Source organism: Psammomys obesus, unplaced genomic scaffold (genome assembly GCF_907164565.1).
Source record: "Psammomys obesus unplaced genomic scaffold, mPsaObe1.curated_primary_1811, whole genome shotgun sequence".
NCBI classification, from domain to species: Eukaryota; Metazoa; Chordata; class Mammalia; order Rodentia; family Muridae; genus Psammomys; species Psammomys obesus.
Window position 1 is genome coordinate 20,950,648 of NW_026596034.1, and position 10,945 is coordinate 20,961,592.

General features: G+C 51.6%; 1 protein-coding gene across 3 annotated transcripts; it reads left to right on the forward strand.

Moving 5' to 3' along the window:
• The first annotated feature begins 3,098 nt into the window (after nt 1-3,098).
• On the forward strand, nt 3,099-10,945 carry Cmtm3 (CKLF like MARVEL transmembrane domain containing 3). Of its 3 annotated transcripts, none has more exons than XM_055620946.1 (6): nt 3,099-3,161; nt 3,616-3,825; nt 6,399-6,554; nt 7,424-7,555; nt 7,939-8,059; nt 9,432-10,945. In XM_055620946.1, the coding sequence occupies exons 2-6, from the start codon at nt 3,679-3,681 to the stop codon at nt 9,464-9,466; spliced, it is 591 nt and encodes a 196-aa protein (XP_055476921.1). In that variant the 5' UTR covers nt 3,099-3,161; nt 3,616-3,678; the 3' UTR covers nt 9,467-10,945. The 3 variants fall into 3 exon arrangements, with proteins under 3 accessions (XP_055476921.1, XP_055476920.1, XP_055476922.1); XM_055620945.1 differs by lacking the exon at nt 3,099-3,161 and adding an exon at nt 3,362-3,374; XM_055620947.1 differs by lacking the exon at nt 3,099-3,161 and adding an exon at nt 3,362-3,374 and having other exon boundaries at nt 7,460-7,555.

The window sequence follows — 10,945 nt, forward strand, 5'->3', positions numbered from 1 at the left end:
ACAAAAGGAACTTAAAAGGAGGGAAGGTTTGTTTGGCTCTGGTTTCTGAGAGACTTCAGGCTGTTGCTGAAGAAGCCATGGCAGCAGCAGCATGTGGCAAGAGAGCACAGCGGTTAAAACCAAGGGGGTGTTTACAACCTTCAAAGACTGGCCCCTAGTGGCCCTCTTCCAATCGTGCCTCAGTGATTTTAAAGGCTTCACAGTCTTCAAAATAGTGTCACAAACTAAGGACGTCAAAAGCCCTGGCGCATATATATATATACACAAATAAAAAAAAGAAAAAAACTCAGTTACATTATGCAATTATGTTTTTTATTTTAATCCCAAGTGTGGGATATGGGGCTGACTCAGTTTATCAACAGCTGATAACTGCCTCCTGCGGCTCAGAGAGAGGCGTCATCCTTGCCAGATGCAGTTAGTGGAACTCTGAGGACTCAGAGAGAGTATAAATATCAGAGCCAGGACAGCAAGCACTGAACGACTCTGAGAAAGAAGAGGACCGCTGCTCTCCCTTTTTGCTTCCTGTGTTGTTGCTGGTTGCTCCTTCTGCTATGTTTGCTGTGGCCGGTTTGCTGGACTGCTAGATACTCTGATGACTGAGATTCGTATTGCCCCAAAGAACCTGAAGACTCTTAACTAGCCAGAAGTAGCCAGAGAAAACTTTGCCCCTGCTTCCCACTAACCTTCTTTTTCTCCTACCTAGTGTTGGGGGGTTGAAGGGCATTGGGAGGGATAAGGGGTAAAAGGGGTAGAGAAGGGGGGCAAAGGCATATGAAATTCTATTAAAATGGATAAAATAAACATGCATAATACATAGCTATGTGTATGTGTGAGTGCGGCACAGGTGTGTGTGTGCGGGGTGTGCCTCTGTACGTGGAGGCCAGAAGGGGGCTTCTAGTCTTCTCTTCTATCTCACCTCACCTATTCTTTGAGGCAGGGTCTCTCTGAATGTAGGGATATCAGTTTATTCCTGAGGTTGGAAGCCAACAAGCCCTAGTGAGCCTCTGGTCTCTACCCCACTCATAGCCGGAGTTAAAAATACCAGGAGAGATGTCTGGTTGTTACATGAGCACTGGAATTGGAGCTCTAGCCCCCAGTTTTGAGCAGCAGTCACTCCTAACAGCTGAACCAACCACCTCCAGCCCGAGGCCACCCCCTTTTCAATATGCTAATTTATTAAACATTTTCCTTTGGTAAGTTACCTGTTCAAATCTCTGGTCCATTTCTTTATCATTGATTTTCAATATACAGCCACATTTTTAACAACACAGAACAGAAGTGGGCCCTTCTATTGGAACCCTCACATGCAAGCGAAATCTGGGTACCAGGGTCTCCCAAGTCCTGTCCGAGACAGCCTCTGACCAATGCCTCCTTTCATTTTAATGACAGTTGGCTGTCCTATAAACCAGCCAATGCATCCCAGAACTCTTTTTTATTTGTATTTATTTACTATCATGGATTGGGAGCCTAGTGTTAAACTACTGAGCCATCTCTTCAGCCCTGTTTTTATTTTTTTAATTTTAACGTCTGAATGATTCCATGTACCATGTCATGCAGTACCCAGAGAGGCCAGAAGTGGGTGTCAGATAGTTACAAGCTGCCATATGGTTGCTGGGAACTGAACCTTTGAAAGAGCAGCAGGTGCTCTTAAGAGCGAGCCGTCTCTCCAGCCCTGCCAGGCATTCAACTTATTTAGGACTACCTGGTGCAGGCTGCCTCCTATCCTAAGCTGCTAAAGCTTCTTCACATCCTGGGTTTCTTGCACCACTTCTGAATGGACAAAGAAATGTAGGGAATGGCTCCCTGGAGAAATCGTCTGTGGAGCAAGCCTTCAAAAGGTAATACGGTAGACGTGAAAGCCGGAAAGACCGCTCATGCAATAAGGTGCTTGCTGCGTGAGGACTGAGTCGGACCTCCTTCGAATCTCAGTTGGATCCCACATAGAGGCAATCCTAGTTCTGGGAAGGCAGAAACAATATCCGAGGCTCATTGGCCAAGTAAGTTTTATGAAAATCCCATGTGCTCCAAGTTCAATGAGATACTGTCTAAAAAATAGTGTGGACCCCTGGTCTCTGTCAGCACCCAGACATGACTGTGCGCACGCACACACACACACACACACACACACACACACACACACAGGTAGAAGGCATATGTACAAAGGACCCGAGGCAAGACGAAGCATCAGTTTTCGTGAGGGGTCAGTAGAAGGGAGCATAACCAGCGATTTAGGCTGGCTGACAAGGAAGAGAGCAGAGGCCACTTAACGAGCCCCACGAGTGTTCAGGAGTGTGAGCCTCAGTGATGGCAGGAGTACGGCGGCGGCGGCGGTGGTCTTATGGTGAGGGAGGACACGGACGCTTCTTAGATCTCTGGGTTAGTCCAGCACAGGGGAACCCAGCTTCAGGCAGCTAACAAAAGAGGCCCGGAAGGAGGACGGCCTAGTTGAGGACTGACGGGGAATGTGGCTAGGAAAATAGTGGGAAAACTCCAACCGGAGAAGAAGGAAAACGGGCTAAGGACCAGAGGGAGGGTGGCCGGGGAAGTAGCACGGAAACTCTGAGTGGAGCCAAGAGGGGGGAAAGCGCTTTGAAAGAGCTGACCTAGCATGTTTAGAGCCAAGCCAGGAGAGGACTCGGTGGAGGGGTCCCTACCCTGGAGTTTTCTAGGCTCCTGGAAGGTGACTGACACTTAGGGCAGAAAGTTTGAGCTTAGCAGAAACGCTGAGCAGGGACAGGTGGTCGGGCGGCGCTCCAGAGCGCTCGGAGCCCATAGTAAGTGAGCCTGTGTCATCCAGGATGGGTTGAGAGACAAAGGATACAAGAACACTCCAGGCCAGCGCAGGCCACACAGAGCAGAACGGGCAGCTGGGGTCCGGAGGTGCTAGGAGGACCTGGGTACAGAATCTCAGGAGGTCTTAGGAGCGTAAATAGTGAGTAGGGGAAGTAGGAAGGTGGGTCCTAGAAGGCAGCATGAGAAGGGGTGGGAGACTGGGGCAGAAGATAGGCGGGGCAAGGGAAAGGAGGCTGTGAGAGGCGGCGATGGGGGTGGGGGTAAGAAGGAAATGGGGCGGGGAGGTAGTAGTGGAGCCGAGATGGGGGAGGGGTTGTGATCAGACGATAGAGGAGTAGGAATGGTCGGAGGGGCATTGTGGTTCGAAGGTCAATGAGTGGGGAAAGTGGGCAGGGCAGGGTCCAAGAGACTATGGGGGTGCGCCCGCAGTTGGTGGGTGGAACAGGATCCAAGGAGGAACTAAGAATGGAAGGACAAGGGGCCGGGGAGGATTGTAGGGGTTGTGAGGGGGTGGAGGATGTAAGCGGAAAGATAGAAGGCGAGCAAAGATGGTCTGGACTAAGTTTGAGGGGCAGTGAGGAGTAAGCGGGATATCGACAGGGCAGAGTCAAAGGAGCAGTGGGGGAAGTGGGGATGGGCATGGGAGGGGAGGAGGGATCGGACAGAATGACTGGGGGAGGAGGGCTGGAGAATTGAAGGAGGGAAGAAGGGCGGGACAGGGTTCTAGGGGCAGTTGTGGGTGGGGATGGGGGAGTGGGGGCGGGGCAGCGGAGGATGAGTCCTGGGCCTAGTCTTAACTCCACTTTTTCTTCTTCCGCACAGCGGGTTTCCGCTTCCCTCCAGGGCGCTGGGTGAGGCAGTGAGGTTCGACGAGGTAGAGCCGCTATGTGGCCCCCGGACTCAGAACCGGAGCCCGATCCAGAATCCGCGGACGGCCCCCGAAGTGGCCGGACGGTGCCAGGGCTCCGCGCCCTGTTGCCCGCACGCGCCTTCCTCTGCTCTCTCAAAGGCCGCCTCCTGCTGGCCGAGTCGGTGAGTGCGAAGGCTCTCCGGGTGCCCGGAGCCCAGTTCCCGCGCCCCCAGCCCCGGGGCCCTGCACCTCCAGCCCAACGCCCCCGAGCTTGCAAAGGCTTCTCTGGAGCTGAGCACGAGTCAGAGTCAGGCCCGAGCTGTGCTCTTCCTGTCTTCTCCTGACCACGAGGCCCTCGAAAGGGACCAGAGATCACAGGTTTGGGGACCAGCTCAGCACCTCCGCCCTCTCCAGTCCCGCAGGACTTTTGCCCTCTTTCTGGCCTCTGCACCTTCTCCCATCTCCCTCAGCCGCCCTTGGGGTGCGGATCCTGAGGAGTGGGGCAAGCCCCCAGGGAGTGGGTGCGGCCGGGGCCACAGTGAAGGTGCAGGCAGACCACTGTCTCAGGGTGGCAAGCCAGCGGGGTGACTTCATCCCCTTCTTCCTCCCTCCCCAGCTGTGCTCCTTCCTCCTTCCCGATTGTCCCCACCCGGCTAGGAAGGTCTCCTTTGTCCTCCCAACTTTTCTGCATCATCGAGTGTGGGGCGGGAACTGGCAAAGGGCCTATGGAGATGAGGAGAGGGGCAGGAGGAGGGACGATGGAAGGAGGAAACAGCTCATGGTGACAGCCACTTGTTGCTAGCAACTTGATAGATGACCTGTTCCCACTTAAGAGTGGGGGGATGGGAGAGACAGAAAGTGTCTTTAACTGCATCTCGAAAAGTTGAATGGTGACTCACTCAATCGAGGGGCCTTGAGAATAGATATGAGGACTTCTACCTAGGACTTCTCCCTTGTACCCCAGGACACATGGCTTCAACCCCGAGGTCACCACTAATACTTTGTTCCTAAATGAAGTACCAATCGGACCTAGAGCCCACTCTGGAAACCACTGGGGACGGCGGCTGGGCTGGTGGGGGGGGGGGGGTTGTTGACTCTATTTGCCACCAATTTTAATCCTTGTCTACCCAGCACCCTTCATGGAGAAGGAGTGAATGCCAGCCAGAACTCAGAAGCTGTTCTTGTCCTAGCTAGGTGCCTGAAATCCAGGCCTAGGAAAATAAGAAGGGAAAGGGGTATAGGGGAGCCACCTCAGTCCTTACTCCTCTTGGTCCCATGCAAGTAGGGTCTGACATGGATGGGAAGCTAGGGGAATCAGCCATCTGGAATTGGGGAATGAGAAAATAGGAACCAAAGTGTGTGGGTGGGTGGGGGGGTGTCACCAGAATCAGACTTTCCTGAGAATGGGAACAGAAAGAGGAGAGGCATAAGAACAACCTTTGGCAAGGAGATACAACGGGAGCTGATGGCAACCTCAAAAAGCCTTTCTCTGAGTCTTCTTTTTGCCCAAGGGAAGCCCAGCTTCCCCCATGACATGTGTGGGGCAAGGGGTGCAAGTGGGATCCCTAAGGTGAGTTCATTTGTCTGAAGCAGCCATGGTACTTCCTGCAGGTCGTCTGAGTTTCCTCTTGCTGCCCTTTAAACTACCAAGCCATGGGTAGACTCAAGCCCAGCCATAGAGACAGATGTAAGCCAAGGAAGATGAAGGCCTCCAACGCCCAAGTACAGATTCTGTTGCCCTATTAGCTGGGTGACACTAAGTCTGCTCCTTTTGAAGATAGGCCGTGAGCAGCCTATGAATGTTAAGTTGCAGAGAAGTCCAGAAACCCTAGCAAGAACCAGGCTTGAAAAGCCACTGGCCTATTCTCTTCTTGTTGTTGCCCTGCCATGCACAAAGTCTGCAGTGCTAACTAGCAGCTTAGCATCCTCCACGCCTTCAGGCTTCTGGTAGATACAGTGCAGCCAACGCACCTTTCATCCAGACTGTGAATGGTGCAGCAGGGGCCTAGTGTCAGTGCTCTCTCCAAGAGAGTTAAGATTTTGTTGAGGTGGAGTTTCATGTATCCCAGGCTGCCTAAAACTTTCTAAATAAAGCTGAGGATTACTCTGAACCTCTGATCGTCCTGCTCCGCCTTCCAAGTGTGAGTATTACAGGCTTGTACCACCATGCCTGTTTCATCCAGTGCTTGGGCTAGAACCCAGAGCTCTGTGTGGATTGGGCAAACAACTCTACCAGCTGAGCTCCATCACCAGCCTTGTTGTTGTTTTATTGAAGATTTGTAGATTCAAGAACGGCAAAAGGTCTCTGTCAACACCTCTGTACGGGGGGGGGGGGGGGACACAGCTGGGCCTGCTTCATCGCCTGTGTCCATCAAAGCTCCCCTGTGCCTTCATACATGCAAACTCAACTGCAGATGTCAGTACATTTCAACCTCAACCACTTGAGCATGCATATCATCGCTAAGGAAGTTAGAGTGTTCATGAAAAGTATGCAGCTTAGGTGTTGGGTGTGAGTTTTTGGAAGCAGTAGATTTTAGCTCCGGCTTGCCCCCTTGTGGACACAGCTGAGTTGGCTATATGTTCTGTCGTAGAGCCAAGAAAAGAGCTAAGTAGCCCCACCAAGTGGCCTACAAGGGAGGCCGAGGCTTCAAGATGAGGGGTCCTAGCAGGGATTCAGCAAAGGTATAATGGGACTCATGGTTATGCTCTGGACTAGGGGTGGCAAGAGGGTTTGAGTCTCCCTGCTCTTCTGCAGGGTCTTTCATTCATTGCCTTCATCTGCTATGTGGCGTCCTCAGCATCTGCCTTCCTCACGGTGCCTCTCCTGGAGTTCCTGTTAGCGGTTTACTTCCTCTTTGCTGACGCCATGCAGCTGAATGACAAGTGGCAGGGTTTATGCTGGCCCATGATGGTAAGGATGGAGTCGGGGTGGGGGTCAAGAGGAAAGGGTTGGCTGTCACCGGAGGACTCTGGGATTCCACATTTCGGCCCTACTGTCTCCAACAATGGTGAGCAGCTTGAAAGCTTCAGATAATTCAGGACCATCACGCCTCCATCCCTGCCTACCTGCACTGGGACAGTAGGAACCACTAAGTGCTAGCCGCCTCCTGAAGCTGGGGGGGGGGGCGGGGGGGCGGCCCTGGGCACCTAAGGATGACTCCTAACCACTAGGTGGAGCTGTTGCTCTGGCCTTGGAGGAGGAATGTGCCTCAGCCAGAGACATTCAAGTCATTTCTAGCAGGGCAAGGTAACTGAGGACTCATGGGACTTCCTATACTCTAGTCGTCTGGCACCTGGCTTTGTTTGATCACCTGAGTACCTTGCAATCCTGAGAGAGTGCCTTTAAAAGGATAAAATGCATCAGAGAAAAGAGGCAACAAAAACTGGGCTTGAACCCTGCTGTCTCAACTTTCAATCTCCAGTGTCCATGTAACCACATGGCGATAGGTGCCACCTTAGGGAGTAAGCAAAGACTATGGTCATAAATGGAGCTCACTGTGACAAAGCCAGGATTCTTAGAAGGCTAGATGTTCTCCACTTCCTACTTCTGTCAAATGGACCAAACTGCAAAGCGATGTGCAGCCTAGTCTACACCCTATTTGCTACCCACGGGGCAGAGAAAATCTAGCTGGACCAGGGACAGGGTAAGCTGCTGGAGGCCTGCAGGACAAAAGACATGTGGGAAATAGATCAGGACCAGAGTGCAGGAGGAGCCAGGACAGGAACTCCATGGGTACTGGGGCTGGATACGTTGGGTCCACATGCTTGTGCCCATTGCAGGAGGCCAGAGGTGTGGACACACCCCTCTCTCCTCAGGACTTCCTGCGCTGTGTCACCGCTGCCCTCATATACTTCGTCATCTCCATCACCGCTGTTGCCAAATATTCAGACGGGGCTTACAAAGCAGCTGGCGTAAGTGGCTGCCCTACCCCTTGGTGGAAATACCAACAGTGTCCTTTCCCTGATGCTCCAGATCTTCCTGCTTGGCACCCACTTCCACAGTGGGACCTGAACAGATCCTGCCCCTGCTTAGGCCCTTGGTGCCTGTGTGGGTCTGTGGCATTCCGGTCTAATTAGAAATCGACTGTGCCCTGACTTCAGGCAGCTGCCTACCAGGTTCACAGTCCATTTCCCCTATTTGCCATACCACAGAAGGGCTAGGCCTGCCCGTCAGTCCTTGCTGGGACATTTTTCTCAGTGCTCTTTGCTTACGCCCAGTCTCCTTATCTCTAAACCCAGAGGTCCTGTCCATCCTGTCTGTATTCTTTGTCATATGCCATGCACGTATCCCACAGGTTTTTGGCTTTTTTGCCACAATTGTGTTCGCAATTGACTTCTACTTGATCTTTAATGAAGTGGCCAAATTCCTCAAGCAAGGAGACTCTGGGAACGAGACCACAGCGCATAGGACAGAAGGTGAGTGGCCACCCTGTGCGGTTTCTGACAAAGAACCCAGCTGATCACTTTCAGGATAGCTGTAGGGAAAGTGGGAAGTGTTTTCCACCTAGCTGTCATACCCCTTCATTGTCCCGTCAAGGGTAGTCTTCTAGGGCCTCAGTAAATTTAGCAGGAGGGGAGAGTGAGTGTATGCCTCCACCTCTGGCCCTTCGAGGCTCTCTGATATGGCCCCAGGGCGGCTGTTCACACTATGAATCCATCTGAGACTAACCCACTAGACCCCTTCTTCCCCTCTCCTTTCCGGCTTGGAAGCCCACAGCACCCAGGCAAACACAGGCACGGTTTGTCCTGGATTTTGTTTGGGGTGAGTTTTGTTTTTGAAACAGGATCTCACTCTGTAGAGCTCCAGCTGGCCTAGAACTCACTTTGTAGCCCAGGCTGGTCTCAAACTCATTCTGTTTTTGCTTTTTTTTTTTCCAAAGAAAGTGTGTCTGGGCCAGGTAATTCTCTGGAACAGGCCAATAATACTGTCGCTAGACAGAGTTGTTAGGGCGGGTCTTAGCTGTAGGATCTTCCCCGTAAAGTACTAGAGTCTCAAGTAGGACCTAGTTAGATTTAGAGGCCACTGGCTTCCCAATGGGAGCATTAGACACTGTCCTACGCTGCTTAAAAAAAAAATTCCAAACTTATTTCCGGTCTGTGAGATAAATGCTCTTGCATGTTGTCTTCAAACCTTTAGGACCTGCAGCAAATGCTGGTCAGCCAGCTAAGGGATCAGAGCATACATGTCCATGAACATGCATTTTGAATACTGTGTGGTTTTAATGTAAAATAGTTATTTTCACAATAAAAGTGGTTTTGGCCTGTATGTTGAATATGAATATAGCAAACTTGTCCTACTTGTACATCCCTGGCTAATGGATGGGTGGGGAGAAACAGGTCCAGGGGAGGGAGGTAACAAGCAAAAAACAGCTACTAGTACTAGGGACAGACACTAGAATACAGAATCTTTATAAACAGCTAAGCCCATAAAGTAGCTTTACAAGAAAAAAAAAAAAAAAGGCTTGCCCCATTTTCCAGTGTATTTTAGTTCAAGGACAACTAATTCCTTGTCCTTGCCTTGTCTTGCTGAATTGAGATAGAGAAGAGGGTGCTGGTGTACAGCTCTGACCTCCTCAGGTGAGAAGATGTTCTGGGCATGCCTAGACTCCCTGGGAAGGAAGCATCTGGGCTTTGGGTTGAGTAGAAGTACCTGCTCTACCCCACTTGTGCCCCAAGGCCTGGCCTGCCACTCATGTGGGAGAGGCTGGGCCCAGGGCTTCTGCTGGCAGTTGATTGGTGCCTCCCCCTACCCAGAAACTGGTGCCAGCACCCTCTGCTTTCCTTTCAGAAGAGAATTCCAACTCGGACTCAGACTCTGACTGAAGGCCTGTCTACACCTGGCGACCAGAGCCATTCGGCCCCTCCACCCATACTTTCCTGATGGGGCTCCAGGAGCATAGCAGGGGATGCCCAGGGGAGAGCAGACTGAGGAGCCAGGCTCTGGAGATTACACTCCTGAGGCCTCACTTTCACACCTGGCTGTGTTGGCTTGGCACTGCTGACCCGCACGGTGAATATCCTACCTTCTGATTCTGCCCTGAAGACCTGGAGCCCTTTAAGCTCGCCGCCCACACAGAAGCCCAGCTGAAACGGAGCCAATCACTGCAGTTCATGTGGCAGCACGGGGCAGGCTGGGGCCTTTCACTAACAAGGACTAACAAAACCTTAAGCAGGCTGGGCCACCAGCCCCAGTGGGCTCTGTGTGGAGTGCTCCTGTTCACACCTGCACTTTGTTAAAATGACTTTCAGGAATTTTTGTTCAAGAAGTTTCCCTCCTCACTGTGAAGCAGAGAAAAACCTAGGTAGCCAACCTAGTCTTCCATTATGGGTCTGAGACCTTTTCAGAAAAGAGCCCAAAGATTTGTTTATTGGGGCCAACCAGTACAGTGGCAGTGACCAAGTCACAAGTGGCTGGGCAGGCCCAGTCACTCTCCTCCTGGGGACGCTAAAAGACAGTGTTTCCTCTGGACACTTGGGCAGGTCCGTAGTGACGTGGGCCTTCTCTTTGTTTACTTGGGGGCTGATACTTTCTATGTGTCTTTATCGGTGTTTTCTAACTTTTTTTTAAATATTTTTTTTAATACAAAAGCAATGTAATGAATGGCATTTTCTGTGACCCAAGAGGCCCCCAAAATAAGCCAGACTTCTGGGTCCATGCTTTGGGCATTTGTAACCTTATTATCTTGCATGTGAATCCCCTCCCTGTAAGAATGCCACAATAGATTAAAACAAACTGACTACATGCTTGGAGTGTGCCTGACTGAGAAACCCACCCACTGCCTGCAGAAACACCGGGCAGTTACTGCCTGTTTCAATACAGGCAGACACAGTGAGTGTGTGCGTATCCGCTCCCGCATCATGGGAAGGCAGTAGTTACTCTTCAGTGAGCATCAGGGTGGCGGCGTGCACCCTCTGCTGGTGCCTTTGCTCAGTCCTGCAGCCAAGGTGGTAAAGGTAAGCACACCCTAGTTAAGTTGGTGTCTGGTAGTAGCCAAAACCTGGGGCTTAGTGGTTTGGAAACTAGTAGAGCAAGGGCCCTCAGCTCAGCTGCCACAAGGATCCTAGTCAGCATTCTGGTCACTGTCACTGAAAACGTGTGGATGGGCAGAGGCAGAGGCAGAGGCTGTGCAGTGCTCTGTAGCCTGGCCAGTTGGCACTTCTACGGTCTGCTTTCAGCCTGTGGCTTGTGGCTCCCCCAAAGAGCAAGCTTGTTGCAGAAGTGGAATCCAAAGCCTTTGGAGAGACAGAAGAGACTAAAGCATTTTTTATATGTCCATTTATTAAACAACTCCTTCATGACAA

Coding starts and splice junctions, on each gene's coding strand:
- Cmtm3 (XM_055620946.1), top strand. CDS start 3,679: ATGTGGCCCCCGGACTCAGAACCGGAGCCCGATCCAGAATCCGCGGAC. Junction 3,826..6,398: donor GCCTCCTGCTGGCCGAGTCG/GTGAGTGCGAAG, acceptor GCTCTTCTGCAG/GGTCTTTCATTCATTGCCTT. Junction 7,556..7,938: donor GGGCTTACAAAGCAGCTGGC/GTAAGTGGCTGC, acceptor CGTATCCCACAG/GTTTTTGGCTTTTTTGCCAC.